This window comes from Elephas maximus, chromosome 7 (assembly GCF_024166365.1).
Source record: "Elephas maximus indicus isolate mEleMax1 chromosome 7, mEleMax1 primary haplotype, whole genome shotgun sequence".
NCBI classification, from domain to species: Eukaryota; Metazoa; Chordata; class Mammalia; order Proboscidea; family Elephantidae; genus Elephas; species Elephas maximus.
Genome location: NC_064825.1, coordinates 79,818,675 through 79,843,662, shown reverse-complemented (window position 1 = coordinate 79,843,662; position 24,988 = coordinate 79,818,675). Strand labels below are relative to the sequence as shown.

Genomic DNA, 24,988 nt, shown 5'->3' with positions numbered 1-24,988 from the left:
GAATTGAACTATTTCTTGCAATAGAAACTGTCCCATTAAGCCTTCCCTGAAAACTTTCCTATTTAGACTCATTGAACCATTAAACTAAAAGGGTAACCTGTTTTTTCTTGATTAAAAATTGAAATTGAGAAACAATAATATTGTTTGCAGAAAGAGTAGCTGTGACAGGTAGGGGATTGACAATACAAAAAGGACAAATGTTTTGTGTGCTTAATATTTAACAAAAATATATCATGAATTATGTAAAGACCTATGCAAAAACATGGTGCCTACCCTCACATTGTTTCAGTTTAATGTTAAAAACAATTTTAATAAAATATTATAAGTATAATAGGAGTACAGTTAGATGCATTGCCCAAGAGAAACCTTCTCCCTACAATCACTGAATGTTAAGCCTAAGATTATCGTTAGGAAGCAGCCAATAAAAGGTGTTCTACCTATTTGGAAAAAAATGCTTCACAGAGCACATGTAGAAAGCAAGCATATTAAAGTGCTGAAAAGGTCATTAATCACGGGTTTTACAGACCAAAATGCATCATGGTTACATGCCCTTGGGCAGATTACAAAATCTACCCTTTGACTTCCTCATATGAAAAACAGGGATGAAAATTCTGAAGAGCTTGCTTTAGGGGATTCTTGTAAAACTCAAAGGAGATAATAAATACCTGAAAGCACTTATTAAAAAGTGCTACAAAAATTTCATGTATTGGCCACCAGCTATATTCTGGGCATTCTGAGGGAAACCAACATATGAAAGGAAGAAACTGTCCTCAAGATGTTTAAGATTAAAAAAAAAAAAAAAAAAAAAAAACCATGAGATACAGAAAATGAAAAGGGCAGATATACAGGTGGTGGTCAGCAAGAAGTACCCATCCCATTAGAAGAAATGGATTATCATTTCCGCAACAATATCCAGGGAAGCAGGTTTCCCAGGAAAATCATCTCAGTTCCTTTAAGGATACCAAAGCTCAATATACCTTCTAATTAAGAGATTTCTCTAAGATATAATCCATTCCAGGTGGGATGAAATGTCTTTCAAAGGTCCTACTTTCATGAAAATTTCTTTGGAAAAAATATGTACAATGGGCTGGAGTTATTCACTATGAGTTTTAAAATTGGAGTTACCATTTATTAGATGCATAACTTTGAGCAATTTCTATATCCTATTTGAAATCTGTTTCCTCATTTGTACAATGAGCATAAAATCTTAAGTTTACATTGAGATTGTTAAGAGGACTTAATAAGATAAAAAAATGAAAAACACTGTCCAATGGCTGTTACACAAAAGACACTTAAAAAAATGACAACTACTTTTAGTGATAGGATTGTTATTTTTTTCAAAAGACTTCACTACATGAAATTTTGCATTTACCAAGCAATTTTCTAGATTGTGATTAGGCGTCTTTACTTAGGCTACTGACATAAAAAGAATGAGTGTCCTTGGAATGTTGTAAACTCTAATTACTCCTGGATATGTCAAAATATGTTTCCAATGCTCTGAGAATGTACAGGCGCCTTGATTATTCTCCACAGTCTTATATGCCTGGTAATTTCCAGTCATTGATAAGGTTCAACTTAGGCATTAGCTCCCTGTGGAAACCATTTTCACCTCCTTTGACTAAAGGGCCTCTTAGGCAATGTTTCATTAATATGCTTTGCACACTTCCATCATAGCACTTTTATTCCTGTACTGTCATCATCTTGCTACTTGTATCTGTGTCCCACTGGAATGTGGGTGATTTTTTTTTTCCCCCTCTTATTTCCAAGTTCTCAAATTGTAACACAACTTCTGGCATAAGAACTTGGACTTTAAGTTCAAATATCAGCTCTTCCCCCAAACTATCTCTATGCTTATAGTGTCTGTATCTCTTTATACTGTATTTTTACACAAATAATGCATGTCTTCTACATTTGTTTGCCAACTGAGCCCTCCCCTATAAGGTATTTTTATAAGTGCTGCTATGCCAATTATTTTTTACATGTGGCTGTAAAAAAATTAGCACAGCATGCTTACATAAATACCTCATGAGGGGAGGAAGCAGTTGGCAAACAAACATAGGAGGCGTGTGTTATTTGCGTAAAAATATCGTAAGTCAGTTTTCTCACCTGTAAAATGAAACTAATAATAATCATGGCATAGTCTTCTTGTAAAAATTACATAAAAAATGTAGGAAGAGTACCTAATGCAACACCTTGACCATGTCCAGTTAGTGGTTACTGACACCATCATCATTATTTTCACCATCATCATAGGAGTAGAAAGCTAAGTTGAAGAGTGTGGACAATGGTGATGCCACATGGGTCAGAAACACTAGGCAGGCTGCATTAATTTAAACTCTGACTTCACTTTGTGTTTTGGTTTGAATTGTGCCCCCCAAAAAGATATGTTGAAGTTCCTATCCCCTGTATCTGTGAATGTGGACTTGTTTGAGGAAATAGAGTTTTTCTTTGCAGATGTTATCAGCTAACAGGGTCATATTGGAAGAGGGTGGGTCCTAATCTTAATCGTTTTTGAGTAATGTTTTATAAAAAGGAGGACAGGCATGGAAACAGATTCACACACACACACAGGGAAGACAGGTGCCATATGACAAGAAAGCCAGATGCAGGTGTATTCACACAATGGAATACTACACAATAATAAAAAACAACGATGAATCCATGAAACATCTCATAACGTGGAGGAATCTGGAAGGCATTATGCTGAGTTAAATTAGTCAGTTGCAAAAGGACAAATTATTGTATGAGACCACTATTATAAGAACTCAAGAAATGGTTTAAACAAAGAAGAAAATATTCCTTAATGGTTACTAGGTGGGGAGGGAAGGAGGGGGGCATTCACCAATTAGATAGTAGACAAGAACTGTTTTAGGTGAAGGGAAAGACAACACACAATACAGGAGAGGTCAGCACAACTGGAATAAACCAAGAGCAAAGAAGTTTCCTGAATACAACTGAACACTTCAAAGGCCAGATTATCAGGGCTGGGGGGCTTGGAACCATAGTTTCAGGGAACATCTAGGTCAATTGGCATAATAAAACCTATTAAGAAAACATTCTGCATCCCACTTTGGAGAGTGGCATCTGAGATCTTAAACGCTAGCAAGCGGCCATCTAAGATCTGTCAATTGGTCTCAACCCACCTGGATCAAAGGAGAATGAAGAACACCAAAGACATAAGGTAATTATGAGCTCAAGAGACAGAAAGGTCAACGTAAACCAGAGACTACATCAGCATGAGACCAGAAGAACTAAATGGTGCTTGGCTACGACCGATGCCTGCCTTGATAGGGAACACAACAGAGAATCCCTGATGGAGCAGGAGAACAGTGGGATGCAAACCTCAAATTCTCATTAAAAAAAGACCAGATTTAATGGTCTGACTGAGACTGGAAGGACCCCAGAGGTCATGGTCCCTGTACCTTCTTTCTGTTAGCCCAAGACTGTAACCATTCCCAAAGCTAACTCTTCTGACAGGGATTGGGCTGGACAGAAAATGATACTGGTCAGAAGTGAGTTTCTTGGCTAAAGTAGATACATGAGACTATGTGGGCAGCTCCTGTCTGGAGGTGAGATAAGTAGCAGACGGGGTCAGGACTGGCTGAATGGACACAGGGAATACAGTGTGTTGTCTCATTACGGGGAGAACAACTGAGAGTGCATAGCAAGGTGTATATAAGTTTTTGTATGAGAGGCTGACTTGATTTGTAAACTTTCACTTAAAGCACAATTAAAAAAAAAGAAGAAAGACAGATGCACCCATCAACAGCTAATTAATGCCAAGGATGGCTGGGAGCCACCAGAACTTAGAGGCTTGGTACAGTTCCTCTTCCAAAGCCCCCAAAAGGAACAGACACAGCCAAGACCTTGATTTGTACTTCTAGCCTCCAGAGCTGTGAGGAAATAAATTTCATTCCACCCAAGCACCTCTTAGGCAGTGTTTCATTAACACTCTGTGCACACACTAAAGCTGCCTACTTTTTGGTATTTTGCTAAAGCTGCCTACTTTTTGGTATTTTGCTATGTCAGCCCTTAGGAAACTAAGAAACTTTATGACATCCAGAAATAGCTTGTCTTGTCTAAGCCTGACTAAACATGTGTGACATGAAAAATAATATTTCCTACCTGATAGATATGTTATGAGAATTAAATTAGAAAATACTTGCAAAGCTCTTTGCACGAAGTCAAACCCAAAAACAAACCCAGTGCTATTGAGTCGATTCCAACACCCTGGTGGCATAGTGGTTAAGTGCTACAGCTGCTAACCAAAAGGTCAGCAGTTCGAATCTGCCAGGCGCTCCTTGGAAACTCTATGGGGCAGTTCTACTCTGTCCCATAGGGTCGCTATGAGTCGCTATGAGTTGCACAAGGTAGGTATGTAATAAATGCAAGGTCTAAATCAAATGCTAAAACATATTATCGGATATTTTAAAAACTTTTCTTATCAGGTATAGATCTTGCCTTTGATTTTTTTTTTTTTTGATTGAAACTTCACCAAGTCTTATTACATTCCCACAGATGACATTCTCCTTTTTAAGACATTCACTCATTTCAGTAATGAGGTTTATTAAAGAATCATCAGAACTATCCTGTAGGGAATTTAAAATTCTCTTCTGGTGATCGTTCATATATTCATTTAGCACTTGGCCATAATTAGTTTTCATCATTTTATAATAAGAAAAACACAGAGGTCAAATTGATCTAGGAAGCTGTGAGGAATTGATGGCTTTGCCAAGCACACAATTTTCTCTCCTGTATTTGCAAACCACAGACTCCCAGACAGCATTTCAAATGACATTTCCTTTCAAAGCTCATATAATAATAAATAATAACTTCTGTGATTGAGCCCAGAAATATATTCAAAACTATTTAAAAATGCAGGAGTCTTTACATGTTAATCCACTGAGGCAAATCAGATGACTTGTCCTTTGCTGCTGAGAAAATGAGTTTTCATCTCACCTGAAGGTTGACTTTAATTCCATCAAGTTCTCTCGATGTCTTTGTCAGCTGACGGAGGATGGTGCTTCGCTCCTTAAACACTTCTTTCAGCTGCTTTTCTAGCTCTTCATAGTCCTGTCTAACACAGAAAGAAAAGGCATGAGAACCCCTGTAAATACTTCCCCTCAGCAGCAGCCACTTTCCCTTATAATCACTAATTCTCAAATTTTAGATTTGAATCTAAATTTAGATTTAAATCTAGATTTAAAAATCTAGATTAATTGAAATCTTAATTACTAGGATGTTGGTTGTTCTTCTTTCTTCCAAAAGGAGAAGATTATAAAATCAAACAGTTTTATAACAAAAGTTTTATTTCACAGCAAGCATCATCTAGGCTAAAGAGAGGCTCCAGAGCAAAGTCACACACCTACACGCATAGCCTAGTTTATCACATGCTTCTTGGAAAACAGACATTTCCAAGGCATCATTCCACTTTTCAGCAAGTGCTTGACATTTAACAACGAGAGACATCATTTGGACCAATGTATCTCAGAGACGTAAGTTCTGACACTGGGGGAACAAACCTATAAGTAGAAGCTGACCAGAGAGTAAGGGGCTTTACCCTGGTTAGTAGGGAAGAAAGCCCCTTGAAGAGGCACTCCCTTCCATACATTCAACCTAAGAGTGCCCAGTGGTAATGAAGAGGTATTGGGAGAAGTAAAACAGCTATGAAAATCAATCAGTAAATACAGTAATTATAGGGAAATGTGAGCAGACTTTGTAATAAGTACCATGAGAAAAAGACATTTTTTTGTGTGTCTTATATGCATTTCATATACATATATATGTATGTATATGTAAATGCACAACCTTTTTTTTCATTTTTCTCACATAGCAATTGCAAGACTACAAGATAGGTATTGTAATTTTCATTTTGCAAATATAAAATTAGGTAGTTAATAATGGTGCTATTTTTCTTGCTTGGTCATATGTTGGACACAGCCCTTTACTGAGACAAAAGTCATAGAAAGAACAGGTTTTGGTGAAAGATGAGTTAAGAAAAATCAATTTTATACTTGCAGAAAAATGGCTCAAACTCTATATTTTAGTTTACTTATCTGTAAAATACAATCCTAACACTGACCTCACCCAGATTTTTATGACTATTAAGTGGGGAAACTTATTATGCAAAGCTTTGAACACACTGCAAGTAATTCATTTAAATAAAATATATAATTTCTATTAATGAAAACTTTGATGCACTTTATAGCCTATATGAAAATAAAAAAATTAAAATACGGAATCTGTCAATGGCCTTAGTGATGATTAAAAATGGATTCCATATAGAATAGGTTTCTGTTATAATTCTTCACTTTTGCCCATTTTTAAAATGTAGGTTTCTAGTGGTCTTCACATTCTTGTTTGAAGTAATAAAGTGGTTCGCTGTTAAGAAAACAAAAAATACCTCCCAAGACTTGTGATTTTCATTGACATACAGTAATCAGTCAATAATCAGACGGTGATTAATACCCCAAGTTTCCTCTCAGTCTCAGCAGCAAAGTCAAAGAATGAAGGTCAAGGTACATTTTCGTTTTCCTCCAGTTAGGAAACCTCACTCCACGCCTTAGTTTATTTCTCCTGAATGTTCGTGACAATAAACACATCTCCAAAATTATACTAAGTGACCATAATAAATCGTAATGAAAGAGAACATTTATTGACCATGTATAATATGCAAGGTGGTATTTATATATTTATAAATTTATTTACTCTTCAGATTAAATCTTAAAATAGATTTTGGCACTTTGAGTACTTGCTGCCTTGATAGTTCTCCAATGCCTTTAAAGGGATTCTTATTTTTCTTTTATTCTTGTTTTATTTTACTCTCCTTCAGTTTCTTTACTAAGATTTCATCTGTTTCCTCTTATGGGTAGAGGGTTTGGTCAATTACCAAAGAAAGAGAATTTCTTGAAAACATTTAAATGCGCTTTTGCCTGTTTTTATTTTTATGCAAGAAATGAAATGGAAATTAAATTACATCATCCAAATAATCGTATGCTTAACTTCTTCCTAATAAAGACCTTCCATAAATCGCTGTAGGCTACATAGTCTTACTGCTTTTGATTGTACAACAAAAAACGTCCATACATATCAAGCCACTAATCTTAATACTTCTCTTGCTATCAATGTCTTCTCTATTCTCCATCTCTCTTTTAAAGCTTTGTATTTTTTTTTTTAAATAGGATAATACTTATACACGTGTTTCACCACAAAACTGAAATCTTTGACTTCAAGCATGTTCTCTAAATTAAACTATTATCTAGCTCACTGTTTGGCACAACTAATGTTGAAATTTACCTGAGCCCTGTGCTCAGTTAAGAAATACTCTCATCTTTTTGTGCTCCAGGCAACAGCTTACTTCCCCTTATAAGGTGTTTGAAGATATTATGGTCAGAGTATTTTCCCTGCTGGAATAGATTTTTGAATAACATCTCTCTTAATTTTGTATTGTTTTTATTTGATTGCACATTGTGAGCTTCCTGATAAACACAAGCTGGCTGTATGAATTCTCAGCTCTACCCTTTGATTGAATTCTTACATTAGCCTTAAGTGCCTTTACTTCACTCCTTTTGTAAATCTAGATAGAAGCCTTACCTCATTGTCTCCATGACATTTCCTCCTACAGCTATTGTTCCTTCCTTTTCTGAATTTGCATGTCGTGTATTCTCTCCACTTCTCCATTTCGTATTTGATTTTGAAAGTTTGTATTCTTTAATGGCTGATTTTGCACAGTGGTTAAGAGCTCAGGCAGTTGAAACCCACCAACTGCTCCTTAAAAACCCTGTAGGAAGTTCTACCCTATCCTACAGGTCACTGTGAGTTGGAATCAGCTCGATGACAAAGAGTTTTTCTTCTTTTTTTTATATACATGTGTTTTTGAACACATAAATCTCATACAGCATTGTTCTCCCCCCTCCAATAATTATTATTTAATTTGATGTTCAACTTGTCCTAGATTGGGCCAATGGAAGTATCTACAAGCTGGCTCTTACATTCTTGTGATATGTCCCCATTATTCTTAGAACCATTTCTTGCTTTCTGATGCAGAAATCACAATTGATTTAAACCTCATAAAAATTCAAATATCTAGAGTAGTGCTGTTAGATCTCAAGAAGGTTTGTTTCCCAAAAGACGTAATAAAACCAAACCAAATCCAGTGCCATTGAGTCAATTCTGACTTATAGCGACCTATAGGACAGAGTAGAACTCAGAGTAGAACTGCCCCATAGAGTTTCCAAGGAGCGCCTGTCAGATTTGAACTGCCAGCATTTGGTTAGCAGCCGTAGCACTTAACCACTATGCTACCAGGGTTTCCAAAGGCATAATAAGATAATAATAATAATTGCAGAAATACAGACTTGCAGTCAACCTGTTTGAGGCATTCTTGCCTATATATAAACAATCATTTAATATGACTGACATATTGACTCATTTGTGTTATTTCTTCTTAAATAATAATATATTTTTAAATACTAATAATATTAATTATCTACAATTATATGTCAGACTGTGGTAGACACTTTACATATATCTCTTAATTATCATAATGATTCAGAAAGGTAACTGGCATTATGTTTATTTTACAAGCAAAAAAACAAAAATTCAGAGTTTAAGTAATTTCTTCAAGGCTACACAGGTAGTTTATGATAAAAGCAGTCTTCAAACCTAGATATCTTCAATGACAAAATATTGCAAATGTTCCCATTCTACTATAAATAAACTCAGCAAATATTTTACTGCCCCCCCCCCCCCCGCCGCCCATGTGTAGGACACTCTGAAAAAATATAAACATTAGCAAAATGTGATAGGACAAAGTGATAAGAGTGTGGCATTAAGAGAGATGACATTTAGTTTAAAACATCATGGAAAGTTACATGGAAAAAAGGGTATTTGAGTTGGTCCTGGAAAAATTTACAGGATTATTAAATGCACTAAAGGGAAAAGTGCATTTTAAGTAGACGGAACAATATAAGTAAGGACAACAGAGATGGAAAAGTGCTGAGTGTATGCAAATTTCAAATCAGCAAGTTAGTTGCATATAAGGTACCCACTGGGCTATTGGATAAAACCTGAAAAAGTTGGTGAGATTCAAATTATCCAAACCTTTTTTTTTTTGAATGTCATTCTCAGAAGTTTGAAATGATTTATTTAGGAAATGGACTGCTCTGTGAATTACCGAAAAAGATAAATTAAATATAGTCAGATTTCTATTTCAAAAATAGATCAAAAAAGGACAAAGATTTATTCTCCCCCAGTTGCCCAGGCTATTTCAAAGTGTAGATTCTTATTTATTCATAGGAAAGAATATTGAATAAGAGTGACTTTTACTTACTGGCTTGGTTAAGATATTAAAATGTTGACCATAGGGAATTATTTCCTGGGAAACATTTGCAATGCCTGTCCTCGTTTAAACCAAGATAACTGTAAAATTCCTCTGAATCTTGGCACCAAGGCAATTGATCATTTTGTTAAGTGGTATTTGTGATATTTGAAAACCATCCTTTTTCTCTTCTTTGCACCAGATCCAATATTCCCTGTGACCAACAGGATATTTACATAATCCTTTCCTTTTAAGGTCAGACAACATAAACTAAGAAAATCTCCCAAAGCCCACTGTAGATTTGTGTCAGAATGAGTTCTGTGTCCTCACGTAAGGAAGTCTAGAAAAATTACTATTTAGGAAGGGAGATCTCCCATACACATATAATCAAAATTTGAGACATTCAAGCCTTGTGACGGGACTGTTTTTAATAAAAAAAATATACAACCCTTCTCCCACCAATTTTCCACATGATAATCTGTTCATAGAAATCCAAGCGCCAGCTGTCAAGGACATATGTTTAAAGCAGCATTTATCACAGATACAAATATTTGGAAATAAAATAACACTTCTAAATAATTATGGTACATATATAACATGGTATAATATTTTGAGATTAAAATTTGTATCAGAGTTAAATCAGGTGACTTGGAGGAATCCTCATAAGGTATTTTTGAGTGAGAAGAGAAAGACACAAAAGGGTGTGATGGATTTATACAAAATTAGTAATAATACGTAACACTCTTTGAATGTACAGACATGTGTTTGTGTATGTGTGTACCTATATAGTGTTATGCTAGCAAAGGGAGAAACTTGGAAGGGCATGTGTTACAGGGAGGTGGAGGCAGAGCAATGTTGTAGATGTAGGAGGAATAGAAGATGGGGAGAGACAAGCAAATAGGAAAAAAGGACTGTGCTCTCTTTCCATAAAATCAGTGTGTGTACATGAAGAAACAAAGTGAAAAGTTTTGAATAAGTAAGAAGAAAGCTCTATCTGTCCATATACATATATAAACCAAAAACCAAACCCATTGCTGTCGAGTCAATTCTGACTTATAGTGACTATATACATATATATATATATATACACACACATATTTTTATAAACACAACCAAGAACAGGTATGTCCACTTGGCCAAAGAAAGAGCAAACTTGTGCAATGCTTAAGAGGAAAAACACGTCCACAATCTCTGTTGGACTAATTGAGAGAGGCACAGTAACCGTGTGAAAGATGCAGGAAAATTCAAAGGGTAATTTAGCCTGAATTTTGCCTTTCATCCTTTCTTTAGAGCTGAATGTTTATTTCCACTATGCAATAGATCCCACACTGTAGTTCCCCAATTCTGGGGAGTTGTCAGTTTATTTAAGAATCTTACGAAAATTATAAATACTCTACCCAGAAAAAAATTCCACGTACTCATAAATTTACAAAATTTCACAAAATTTCACAGGGCACATGAACTCCCTGTAGGAAATAGACCACCTGATGCCCTAGGAGGAGATGGTCATTTGGGATCCCCAGCTTTTTTTTTTTTAAATCATCTTCTGATAGGAGATAATTCTTGGAGTCAGAGATGACTTAAGCTAAAGAAGCACAAAACACACTTACAAACGTACTGTCAGTGGTAGGTTCAGAAACCCCCTTATCTCTGCAGAGAGCCTAGATGGATCTAGTGGCATGCAGGAGGATGTATCCAGGGAGAAGAGATACCGTTCCCATTTAGTCCTAGATTGTTTAAATGGCCACACAGTGAAAAAGTTTACCTTATTGCTGCTCCCCCTGGAAAGAAATGCTATTTAGTGACCATGGTGAAAGAAGTTAACAACTACTTAATTAACCAGCTGCCATTAAGTAGATTCTGAGTCATGGTGACTCCATGTGTTATAGAGTAAAACTGTGTTCCATAGGATTTTTAAGGCCATGATCTTTTTAGAAGCAAATCACCAGGCCTTTCTTCTAAGGTACCTCCAGGTGGGTTTGAGTCATCAACCTTTTGGTTAATAGCCAAGCACTTAATTGTTTGCATCACCTAGGGACTCCAGCTGCCTGACTAGTCAGAAAAAAATAGAAATATCGCTAGATTTTTTAGTTGGAATTATAACTTGCTTTTAAAGGCTATGAAGCTGCTTCATTTGCACCACTCCTACCCGGCCAGCGTACATAAATATTAGCATTCCTTCTTCCCGCAAGATAGTTAAACACTCTGATTATGTCTCTTTCTTCTTTTTAACTAGATTTTGAGCGAAGCCTGCAGATCAGAAATGGCTAAAGGATAGTCCCTGCATTCACAACGTTCTTAGTCAAAAGTACAATAGATACAAATATATAATCGCAATAAAAAGTGATAATTTTATACTGAAGATACATATTAAATTCAGCGTTGGTAAGAGGGTAGGTTGTGACATATGATACCCTTAATGGATAATTAAAAAATTCCACCGCCACTGAGTCGACCCCGACTCATAGCAACCTTATAGGACAGAGTAGAGCTGCCCCACAGGATTTCCAAGGTTGTAAATCTTTAAGGAGGCAAACTGCCACATCTTTTTCCCACAGAGTGGCTGGTGGATTCTGACCTGACTGTTGCGTTAGCAGCCAAGCACTTTAACCACTGTGCCACCAGGGTTTCTTAAGAAAAATTCAAGTAGTAGAAATCCTTTGTGATTAAGGAAATCTACACCAGAGAAAGAATGGATAGGCTAGTTTCAAAAAGTAGCAGAAAATTTCAGAAAGGCTTGGTACTGGATTGGCATGGAATGTGAGACCATTAATCAGAGAGACAAACACCCCTGCCAGTCGCTATGTTAGGTTTTTATTAACTTCACGTATCCATACAGAAACACATTTCCCTAGGTGTGGAGGAATCCATAGCTTTGCATTCTGTTTGATGCATGAAATGAATCTTCTGCTGGGTGTTTCTGACTGATAGGAGTGATATTGATTTTCCAAGCCTCTTACCCTGAGTGGTTTCAGATCCTACTATTCTGCCAATTGTATTTAGTCAGAAAGAAACTAAAACAAAGAAGAATAAAATCTGTAAGGCCTCCGTGATCTCTCTGATTCTACAGGGAAAAACTCCAACAGCATCTTTAAAATACTGAAATCGCCACCTTTCATATATATATTAATCTTTTCTTTTCAGGACTTCACAGTGGTTCTGAAATGCCACCCCACTGATTCTCACTTTTGCTTTTAAAGACACTGACAGGGACCTATTAAAATGTTAAGCAAGCCTGGTGCCAGCAATGATAATTACAGTTAAGTTGGAGAAAAAAAAGAAAATGCTCTTGCCAGAGGAGTGAATTTCTATTACTTCCCAAGGTAGGAATATATAACAAGAAAATTGGATCCTGGATCTTGTTTTCTTAAACTTTTCGTGTTCTAAGGATCTGATAAACCAGCTGAGAGAGGCAGATACCATAGTAGCTATTTAATCCACAAGCTCCTCTCTATGTACTCACTGCTGGTGAACAGAAAATACCATCTGACCTAAATTCTCCCAGGAATTCCTAGTTTCTCCCTTCTCACTGCTTTTGAGGCCAACAAACGTAAATACAGCTAAATTTACAACATGATTGAAGGTGCAAGTGAAGGCTGTGCGCATACCTCTTTATGAGTAATAATCTATATCAAATTTCTGTTATTTATTGGGACTCCATTAACAAAAGAGGTTCTCGGGGAAAGACTTTTCTGCAAGATCACTGGAAAAATTGAAATGGGATCCCTCAATCGTTAAGTTGAGATAAAGCGCAATTTTGTACTAAATACAAAGAATGGTATCCTAAGTAACTAAAATACAATTGCAAACTAAGACACAATTGCAAAAAAAAACATTTGCTTACTTCCCTCTTCAGCTTTATCTCACTGATAGTTTTGTTCCATATACTCTATACACCAGTCAAAATACATTTATTTCCAGTTCCTGAATATTCTATGCTTTTTTTACAACTCTGTGTTTTTGTATGCTATTCTCTTGTCCTGGAATGGTATTTAGCCTTTTTTTTTTTAAACCTGATAAGCTCTTGTTATTCTTCCAGAATGTGCTAGATGCAGTTGGTTGTTTAGCCCTTAGCCATTTCCTTCTCTTTTCTTTTGTTAGCAGAGCCTACCCACATCAGAGGTTGCACGTGCTACATATACACTTGCTTAACTTCCATGATGGCAAGTGATAGCCATGTGGTAGATCTAGAAAACAAAAGTTGAGGCATCTTCTGGGCCTTCTGGAAACTTTTTCTTTTATTATTAATAAAGATAAAGCAGGAAATATTTTGCTGCCCTGACAAACTGATACTTTCCCTCATGCTGCTGTCCTCACTTTTGAAGTTGTGATAATCATTGTTGAAGCATGACACACCAATCCCCAAGATAGATGAGATGCCAGCTTGGTGGAGATGGGTAATTTGAAGTATTGAAATAGCATTGGTTCTTAATGACATATTTGGGCCACTGGACCAGATCTAGAAGCTCCTTCATGCATATAATTGGTTATGTGATCTTATTAAATTGTTTTGTTACTAAGTCACTGTTTATTTGGCTTTCAGGTAATTAGACCTGAACTTCCTAAACGATATAAAGAAAAGCATCTATAGAAATGCTATTCAACTCATGGTCTGAATTCCAGTAGCATTAGCATCATCTGGGAACTTATAAGAAATTCAAATTCTCAAGTTCTACTCAGAGCTCCTGAATCAGAATCCCTTGTGGTAAGGTGGGCCCCAGAGCACAGTGCTGAACAGATGGATGGGTTATTATTATTAAAGAAAATCAAAGAGAAAAGGTAGAGATGCCATGAAGTACGTATTATGAGAGGAAGGGTGAAAACAAAGGAAAAGTGAAGAGATCGAAGGAAGGAGGGATAGCTGTGGCTCAGTAAATGATGGGAAACCAGGCACTAAGTAAAAACATTTCAGTTCATGGGAAATACCGAGTAGCATGTTGGGACAGAGACTTTCAAAAATAAGATTGCTTTATAGAATTAAATTTTGCATTGGTTTCAGGGTGGTGTCTGGTGCCCCATCCCCATCATTACCCATAATTTCCAAGAAGCATCTTTGTGTTAGCTGTACTTTTTAGAAAAACAAAAACCGAACTCATTGCCATTGAGCTGGTTCTGATTATAGCAACCCTATATGACAGACTAGAACAGCCCCCTAGGGTTTCCAAGGCTGTAATCTTTACAGAGGCAGACTACCACATCTTTTTGTTAAAGAACAGTTGGTGGATTCTAACCCCTGACCCTTTTGGTTAGCAACTGAATGTTTTAGCCACTGCATCACCAGGATCCCCAGTTGTACTTCAGGAGACATTGAAGAAAGCAGGGCCATATTCTTCTTTGGGATCAACACAAGTTACTATTGAAAAATAAAGAAAGGAAGACATATAGGGCAGTAATTTGGAATTTGATGGAAGGTAGGAATCTTAGCAAACATTCCCAGGAAAGATGGATGACTTCAGAAGATCATGGTGTTATTAAAGAGAGAGAGAGGGCACTGGACTTCCTTCTCCCCATGGAATAGGATGGAGATTCAAGAAACTTTTTAAAAATACACATAAAAGAGATCTGGAATCTTGGTCACACCCATTTCTGTTATAATAAGTGTTACGCACCTGGCATTCAATATATTTTGCATCCTCCTCACCACCACAATATTAGAAAAAATTGTAAGCACCCTCCTCATCTTCATCATAATCATCGTCTTCACAAAAGCAGAGTATAAAACAGAGATAGCAGCTCCCAGGCAATTTTCTGTGCTTTAATACAGGACTATTCTTTCATACATAAGGGAAAGAAGTGTCAAGTACAAGTCATCCCACAGCTCTCAGTGAAAAATTTTCCATTGCCGTAGGAGGTAGTCTCAGCCTGGGGCTTACAAACCTTGGCGTAAACTGTCACTCAACACTTTCTTAAACAGACCATCAGCAGCTTCAGGAAGCACTTTTTTCCCCCTGCATAGTGAGTACATATTTCATATTATACATTGTTGGAATCTTAAGTAGCAAGTTTGTCATATTTCCACAGTTTGCATATGTTATTTTCATTTGAAATTATAGGAATGTCCATCACAGATTATGAATCTATGTCTAAAAAAAAAAAAAATTTTTTTTTCCACAGATGAAATTAATAGCCAAGGTGAAAAAAATATAAAATGTCACTTTTTAATGATCCATCCACTGGAGGAAATGCTTATTAATCAAGATGAGCAGCAGTGGCAACGGGCAACATTCTAAACAGCGGAAGTCATTTTGCAACACTGTCATTGCAATTGTTTAGCTCCTGTTCCCAACATTCTGATGGGAAGCCTGAACAACTAACATGTCATCTTGTTGTTGCCAGGTTGCTACTTCAAACTGTTTTCAATTGGCACAGCTGCTTTTTATAATAAATGTGTTTCAATAAATATTCAGAGAAACTCTACTTTCAGTAGCTATCGAAAACAAAATTTTAAATCTTTCTGTCTCAGATCTCCTTAGAACACGCCACTAACTTTTCTGTTAGTCTCCACATCAGAATTGCTTTTATTTTCCACCAAATAATTAAAAATTAAGGAAAAATGAAATGTGACTGTAAAGTCTCCTGCTACACATACTCTTCGTGTTTCTCTTCTGACCCTTTCCATATCTCCTCCTTCTTTATGATTTTTTAATGGAACAAGAAAAAAAAACAAAACCCGTTGCCTTTGAGTCAATTCCGACTCATAATGACCCCATAGGACAGAGTAGAACTGCCCCACAGGTTTCCAAGGAGCGCCTGATGGATTCAACCTACCGACATTTTTGGTTAGCACCAGTAGCTCTTAACCACTACGCTACCAAGATTTCCAAGAAAAACCTACTCTAAATACAAAAAATCTAAACAAACATTGTTTGTTTTTGGTGTTTTGTGCCACCCAGTTGATTCCGACTCATAGTGACCCTGTAAGGCAGAGTAGGATTGCCCAGTAGGGTTTTCTAGGCTGAAATCTTTAAGGGAGCAGATCTCAAGGTCTTTTCTCCCATACAGCAGCTGGTGAGAGCCAAACACCAACCTTTTGGTTAGTAGTCAAGTGTTAAACCATTGCACCACCAGGGCTCCTCTAAAAATAGTTGCAGGAAGAAAAATTTTAAAATTTTCACTTTCCTTGATATTAGAGCTCAGCTGAATAATTTTGTTACTAAAATAATTTCTTTTTTGAGAAGGAAAACATGAAAACAGAAGTATCCCAATTGCACAGAGAACTTTCAAAGTTTATAGTTCAAGTGACTGAATATAAATTTGTGTATGTGTGTGTGCATATGTAGAGACCAACAGACGTAGAAGCATGACTGACTGCTCATATAAAAAACATGTGAGCTCAAGGCATTTGTAGGAACCAGTTTATGTGGGTAATGAATCATCTGGCCTAAAGATTTCCTTTTGGGGTTAAAATACCAGTACAGATTGTGCAAATACAGTTATGTATATCTACATAATTCACATTCCTTCATTGTCAGCTTTCATGTGTTTTTCTCTTTTCAGAAAGTTCAGAGATGAGATGACCTCTCATATCTCTGGTTCATTTGAACATAAAACTTAATGGACTAAAATGCTGCACAATAATATTCCCTTTGGGTATGTAGCTATTTGAAATATTAGAATATGTATGAATTTGAACATAAGATTATGTATCTATAATTATAATACCACAAAGTACTTATTTTAAACTCCTTCATATACGTAGTCATTCAACGTACTGACAGATAATCTTGATTTTAATGAAAGTAATGTAAATTTAAGCTAATTAACACAGGGACAAGAAATTAAAAATTGGTACTCATCATGATCGTTATTTTTTTCTTGTCATAGCGTAAGTGAGAACACTGTCCAGATATAGACAGAAATAATAATTTGGATTACGTTTTTAGCACATGAGAGAAAAGCTAGAAGCTGGTAAAGAAATATTGTTAATTTACAGGAAAAAAATTAATTAATGTTTCATTTATTATCATGCTATTTCTTAGCAATGCACAGTTAGATATAAAATAAAAGTTCACCTCTTTTTTAAAAATTTTTACTGTGCTTTAAGTGAAAGTTAACAAATCAAGTCAGTCTCTCATACACAAATTTATATACACCTTGCTGTATACTGCTAGTGTTCTCCCCCTGAGACAGCACACTCCTTCCCTCCACTCTCTATTTTCATATCCATTCGGCCAGCTTCTGACTCCCTCTGTCCTCTCATCTCCCCTCCAGACAGGAGCCACCCAAATAGTCTCATGTGTCCACTTGATCAAGAAGCTCACTTATAACCAGTATCATTGTCTATCGCACAGTCAAGTCTAAATCCCTGTCTGAAGACTTCGCTTTGGGAATGGTTCCTGTCTTGGCCTAAAGAAGGTCTGGGGACCATGACCTCTGGGGTCCTTCTAGTCTCAGTCAGACCATTAAGTCTGGCATTTTTACAAGAATTTGGGGTCTTTGTCCCACTGCTCTCCTACTCCCTCAGCAGTTCTCTGTTGTGTTCCCTGTCAGGGCAGTCATCAGTTGTAGCCAGGCACCATCCAGTTCTTCCAGTCTCAGGATGATGTAGTCTTTGGTTCATGTGGCCCTTTCTGTCTCTTGGGCTCGTAATCGCCTTGTGCCGTTGTGTGTTCTTCGTTCTCCTTTGATCCAGGTGGGTCGAGACCAACTGATGCATCTTAGATGACTGCTTGCTAGCGTTTAAGACCCCGGACACCACTCTTCAAAGTAGGAGGCAGAATGTTTTCTTAATAGATTTTATTATGCCAATTGACTTAGATGTCCCCTGAAACCATGGTCCCCAAACCCCTACCCCTGCTACCCTGGCCTTCAAAGAGTTCAGTTTATTCAGGAAACTTCTTTGCTTTTGGTTTAGTCCAATTGTGCTGACCTCTTCTGTATTGTGCGTTCTCTTTCCTTTCACCTAAAATAGTTCATATCTACTATCTAATTAGTGAAAACCCTCTCCCTCCCTCCCTCCCTGCTTTTTTAATATCAAAGAATATTTTCTTCTCTATTTAAACTATTTCTCAAGTTCTTGTAATAGTGGTCTCATACAATATTTGTCCTTTTGCAACTGACTAATTTCACTCAGCATAATGCCGTCCATATTCCTCCATGTTATGAAATATTTCACAGATTCATCACTGTTCTTTATCGATACATAGTATTCCATTGTGTAAATATACCGTAGTTTATTTATCTATTCATCCATTGATGGGCACCTTGGTTGCTTCCATCTTTTTGCTATTATAAACAGTGCTGCAATGAACATGGGTGTGCATTTATCTGTTCATGTAAAGGCATTTATTTCTATAGGATATATTCCAAGGAGTGGGATTGCTGGGTTGTATGGTAGTTCTATTTCTAGTTTTTTAAGGAAGCCCCAAATCTCTTTCCAAAGTGGTTGTACCATTTGACATTCCCACCAGCAGCGTATAAGTGTTCCAGTCTCTCCACAACCTCTCCAACATTTATTATTTTGTGTTTTTTGGATTAATGCCAGCCTTGTTGGAGTGAGATGAAATCTCATTGTAGTTTTGATTTGCATTTCTGAAATGGCTAATGATCGTGAGCATTTCTTCAGCTATCTGCTAGCTACCTGAATTTTTTCTTTAGTGAAGTGCCTATTCATATCCTGTGCCCATTTTTTTAATTGGGTTATTTGTCTTTTTGTAGTTGATTTTTTGCACTGTAAAGTAGATTTTAGAGATTAGACACTGGTCAGAAATGTCATAGCTAAAAACTTTTTCCCAGTCTGTAGGTAATCTTTTTACTCTTTTGGTGAAGTCTTTCCATGAGCATAGCTGTTTGATTTTAGCAGCTCCCAGTTATCTAGTCTCTCTTCTGCATTTTTAGTAAGGTTTTGTATACTGTTTATGCCATGTATTAGGGCTGCTAACATTGTCCCTAATTTTTCTCCCATGATCTTTATTGTTTTAGACTTCATATTTAGGTCTTTGATCCATTTTGAGTTCATTTTTGTGCATGCTGTGAGGTATGGGTCTTGTTTCATTTTTTTTCTTTTTTTTTTTGCAGATGGATATCCAGTTACGCCACCACCATTTGTTAAAAAGACAGTCTTTTACCCATTTAACTGAATTTGGGCCTTTTCAAATATCAACTGTTCATATGTGGGTGGATTTATGTCCGGATTCTCAATTCTGTTCCATCGGTCTATGTGTCTATTGTTGCACCAGTACCAGGCTGTTTTGACTACTGCGGCTGTATAATAGGTTCTAAAATCAGGTAGTGTGAGGCCTCCCACTTTGTTCTTCTTTTTCTGCAATGCTTTACTTATCCGGGGCCTCTTTCCCTTCTATATAGAGTCGGTGATTTGTTTCTCCATCTCATTAAAAAATGTCATTGGAATTCGGATCAGAATTGCATTGTATCCACAGATTGGTTTTGGTAGAACAGACATTTTTACAATGTTAAGTCTTCCTATACAATGAGCAAGGTATGTTTTCCCACTTATGTAGGTCTCTTGATTTCTTGCAGTAGTGCCTTGTAGTTTTCTTTGTATAGGTCTTTTACATCTCTGGTAAGATTTATTCCTAAGTATTTTATCTTCTTGGGGGCTACTGTAAATAGTATTGATTCAGTGATTTCCTCTTCGATGTTCTTTTTGTTGGTGTAGAGGAATCCAACTGATTTATGTATGTTTATCTTATATGCTGATACTCTGCTGAACTCTTCTATTTTAGTAGATTTCTTGAGGATTCTTTAGGGTTTTCTGTGCATAACATCATGTCATCTGCAAAAAGAGATACTTTTACTTTTTCTTACCTATCTGGATGCATTTATTTCTTTATCTAGCCTAATTGCTCTGGTTAGGACTTCCAGCACAATATTTAATAAGAGTGGTGATAAAGGGCATCCTTGTCTGGGTCCTGATCTCAAGGGGAATGTTTTCAGACTCTCTGCATTTAGGATGATGTTTGCTGTTAGTTTTGTGTAAATGCCCTTTATTATGTTGAGGAATTTTTCTTCTATTCCTATTTTGCCGAGAGTTTTTATCATGAATGGGTGTTGAACTTTGTCAAATGCCTTTTCTGCACCACCTGATAAGATCATGTGGTTCTTGTCTTTTGTTTTATTTATATGATGGATTGCATTAACTGTTTTTCTAATGTTGAACCATCGTGCATACCTGGTATATATCCCACTTGGTCATGGTGAATTATTTTTTTGATATGTTGTTGAATTCTATTGGCTAGAATTTTGTTGAGAATTTTTGCATCTACGTTCATGAGGAATATAGGTCTGTAATTTTCTTTTTTTGTGGTGTCTTTACCTGGTTTTGGCATCAGGGATATGCTGGCTAAATAGAATGAGTTTGGGAGTACCCATCCTTTTCTATGCTCTGAAATACCTTCAGTAGTAGTGGCGTTAACTCTTCTCTGAAAGTTCGGTAGAACTCTGCAGTGAAGCCGTTCAGGCCAGGGCTTTTTTTTTTTTTTTTTTTATTGGGAGTTTTTCAATTATCTTTTCAATCTCTTCTTTTGTTATGGGTTTATTTAGTTGTTCTACCTCTGTTTCTGTTATTTTATGTAGGTAGTGTGTTTCTAGAAATTCACCCATTTCTTCTAGGTTTTCAAATTTGTTAGAGTACAATTTTTTGTAGTAATCTGATATGATTCTTTTAATTTCAGCTGGGTCTGTTGTAATATAAACCATCTTATTTTTTATTTGGATAATTCGTTTCCTCTTCTGTTTTTCTTTTGTCAGTTTGGCCAATGGTTTGTCAATTTTATTAATTTTTTAAAGAACCAGCTTTTGGTCTTGCTAACTTTTTCATTTGTTTTTCTGTTCTCTATTTCATTTAATTCTGCTCTAATATTTATTATTTGCTTTCTTCTGGTGCCTGAGGGTTTCTTTTGTTGCTCTCTTTCTATTTGTTCAAGTTGTAAGGATAATTCTTTGATTTTGGCCCTTTGTTCTTTTTGGATGTGTGCATTTATTGATATAAATTGACCTCTGACCTCTGCTTTCTCTGTGTCCCAAAGGTTCTGATAGGAAGTGTTCTCATTCTTATTGGATTCTATGAATTTCTTAATTCCATTCTTAATGTCTTCTGTAACCCATTCATTTTTGAGCGAGGTATTGTTCAGTTTCCAGGTGTTTGATCTCTTTTCCCTGTTTTTTCTGTTACTGATTTCTACTTTTATGGCCTTACGGTCAGAGAAGTTGCTTTGTAATATTTTGATGTTTTGGATTTTCCTAAGGCTTGCTTTGTGACCTAATATGTGATCTATTCCAGAGAATGTTCCATTTGCGATAGAAAAGAATATATACTTGACTGCTGTTGGGTGGAGTGTTCTGTGTATTTCTATGAGGTCAATTTGGTTGACTGTGGCATTTAGATTTTCCATGTCTTTATTGAGCCTCTTTCTGGATGTTCTGTCCTTCACCGAAAGTGGTCTGTTGAAGTCTCCTGCTATAATTGTGGAGCTGTCTATCTCACTTTTCAATGCTCTTGGTATTTGCTTTATGTATCTTGCAGCCCAGTCATTGGGTGCATAAATATTTAACATGGTTATAATCTCCTGGTATATTGTCCCTTTAATCATTATATAGTGTCCTTCCTTATCCTTTGCAGTGGATTTAACTTTAAAGCCTATTTTGTCAGAAATTAATATGGTCACTTCTGTTTTTTTTTATTGTTGTTTGCTTGATATATTTTTTTCCATCCTTTGAGTTTTAGTTTGTTTGTGTCTCTAAGTCTAATGTGTATCTCTTGTAGGCAGCATATAGGCGGATTGTGTTTTTTAATTCATTCTGCCACTTTCTGTCTCTTTATTGGTGCATTTAGTCCATTTACCTTCAGCGTAATTATGGATAGGTATGAATTTAGTGTTATCATTTTGATGTCTTTTTTTGTGTGTTCTTGACAGTTTCTTTTTCCCACTTAATTTTTTGTGCTATGTAGGCTCTGTCCTACAGTTTTAGAGTTTCAGGGGTGATTGGTGTAGGTACTGGTATCTGGTTGCAGCAGGGGGTCACTCTCTGAACAAGGCAGGGAGATGACAACCATTGCCCTGAGTGCCTGTGAGGAAGGCGCATCTCTGTTCCCTAGAGCACATAGGTGGGTGGGTTCTGCAGATGGACCATGAGTACCCAATGCTTTTGGTTGTAAAGACTGGTAGGTATCAGTTATGCCTGGACCTCTGTCATGGGAGGCTGGGTGACATGAATGGAGCCACTAGTCCTTAGGCCCGTGATGTGGGTAGTGAGGTCCCTGTTTTATAGACAAAGTGGTGTCAAACATCAAACACCTACCTCTCCATTGCACAGATGAAACAGTTGCAGCCTTCCAACAAAGGCCTATTCTCCTGAAATAGGCTCACACAGGACCATCCAGGGGGGAAAGTTATTCAAAGTCCACGGACCATTTATGTCTGGATAGGAGCCGCTTCTGTCCTGATCTCCCCAGGTTAATGGAGCTGGCAGATTATCTTTTCCCATAGTTGTGAATTTATTCCTTCTCCAAGGCTGGAAGAATGGCTCAGAGCAGTCAGCAGGACCTATCTCAGACCAGACAAATCAACGTCCACCGAAGCTGGCTTGGGGGCTGGGGGCACAGTAAAATTTTTGCAAATACTTAGCTTTTGCCAAGAGTGCCATTATTCTCTGATTTCGGAGGTGTGAGCAGGCTGTGCAGCTGGCTGTTTCTCTCTGAGGAAACTGCAGCCAAATGCTACCACCAGCCTGCAGCAGTCACTCCTGGGAATGATGCCTGAGAGTTACCGGCGATTCAAGTCCAGCAACTTCTCTTTGCTTCTGAACCATCTCTCCCTCCCCCTGCCACTCAGTCCATTTTCTAACTTTGCCTTTGATGTTCAGGGCTTCTAGCTTGTCATAAATATAATTGTTTCACCTTTTTGGGGGGGTCTTTGTTGTAAGAGGGATCACCAGAATCATCTGACTACTTCACCGTCTTGGCCCTGCCTCCCTCTTTGTTCTTTACCTAAACAAGGAAAAACATGTGTTTGGTTCATATGATCCTTCTTTCCTCTCTTAAGTCTTTAAAGTAGAGGGATAGCCTGACAATGCAGTGCCTATGTGACCATGTGTTAACAGGGAAGCATATGCATGCCTGTGTGTATGTGTGTGTGTGTATTAGAGGGGGTTAGACAAATGGATACATTTAAGATGAAGATTTATTTTAAATCTGATTAAATTGTATATTTGTTCTAAAATGTTAATAATTTGAGAAAAGCAAATTACTCTCTTTTCAATAACTCAGATCACTAAGCCATGGCTTACATTATCACAAGACCAAGAAACCCACTGCCATTGAGTAGATTCCAACTTGTTGCATTATGGTTTATTGACTCAATTAAAGACATGAAAATCTGCATCATCTTCCTCTAGTCAAAATTATGGTCTATATCTCTATATATGTATACTTATAACCAAATCCAGTTGCTGTAGAGTTGATTCCCATTCATGGAGATCCCATGAGTTTCAGAGTAGAACTATACCCCTATAGGGTTTTCAGTAGGTATGATCTTTCAGAAGTGGATCACCAGGCACTTCTGTGTGAATTTGAACCACCAATATTGTGGTTATTAGCTGAGCATTTAACTGTTTGTACTACCCAGGTACTCATATCTATATCTATGCATCTGTATGGATATCTATTTCTGTATGCACACCTATAATCTTTCCTCTGGTCAAAGGCTAATGCCTCCACCAGTTTTAATGAGAAAGTTATCTCAGAGCTGGTTACATCCACACATGCTCTCCACTTTCTCAACCGCTATTCACTCTTAAAACCATTTTAATTTTGGATCCATACCTTCTAGTCCAATGGAACTAATTCATTCACTTCTATGAAAAATCATTGAAGATCAATAATATGCTTGCACCATTTAAAGTTCTGTTGATATAACAGTGCCTAAGTAAACAAAAATCCTTGCCTTTCATGGTCCATATATTATAATAGCATAATAATAATCTAATATACTCACTTTATAAAGAACTAAGTGCATGATATAATATGTTAGATATCAGGAAGTTTAGAAAAAAATATAGCTGAAAATAAAAGGAATAGGGAGTGTCAGTATTGAGGGTGATCAATTTTAAATGAGATGGCCTGGGAGAGCATCACTAAGATGGTGACATTTGAGCAACCACCAGAAAGGATGAGGGAGGTAGCTTTCTGGAGGAGAGTGTTCTGTGGAGCAGCAATGACAAGTACTTTCAGGAAATGGAATTGAGCTGTCACATTTTTACTCCATCACTGACAGTTCCTACTATCTCCTTTTATTGGCCTCTACTTCAACAAAGTTCCCTGTGTGTGGTAGTTCCTCAGAGTTCAAAATTCTGACTTTCTCTTCATTTCACCCTTACTCTCACCCTACATGACATTATCCCTTCCCATGGTTCTATATATCATCTTTATTCCAACAAATACCAAATACATATCTCTAGTCAAGAATATTCTTCTGAGCTCCAAATCTGTATTTCCATTTGCCCTCATATTTCCATCTGTATCTTAGAATTATAATGTCCTGAATAAAACATTTGTGCTTCTCCCAAGGTCTCCCCACCATAATTAATAGTAAAACAACTCTCCCAAATACTTAACCAAAGCAAAGTCATATTTGAAATCTCCCTTTTTCTACCTTTAATATTCAATCCATCAATAACCCCTGTAGGTTTTAATTCCAAAATGTATTTCAA

At 36.8% G+C, this 24,988-nt stretch overlaps 1 protein-coding gene across 1 annotated transcript in view; it reads right to left on the bottom strand.

Moving 5' to 3' along the window:
* Positions 1–24,988, bottom strand: part of LUZP2 (leucine zipper protein 2) — a 560,852-nt gene that overhangs the window by 276,717 nt on the left and 259,147 nt on the right. The window contains exon 2 of the mRNA XM_049890745.1: positions 4,960–5,077. Coding sequence (XP_049746702.1) covers positions 4,960–5,077 — 118 coding nt within the window. The remainder of the gene's footprint in view (positions 1–4,959; positions 5,078–24,988) is intronic.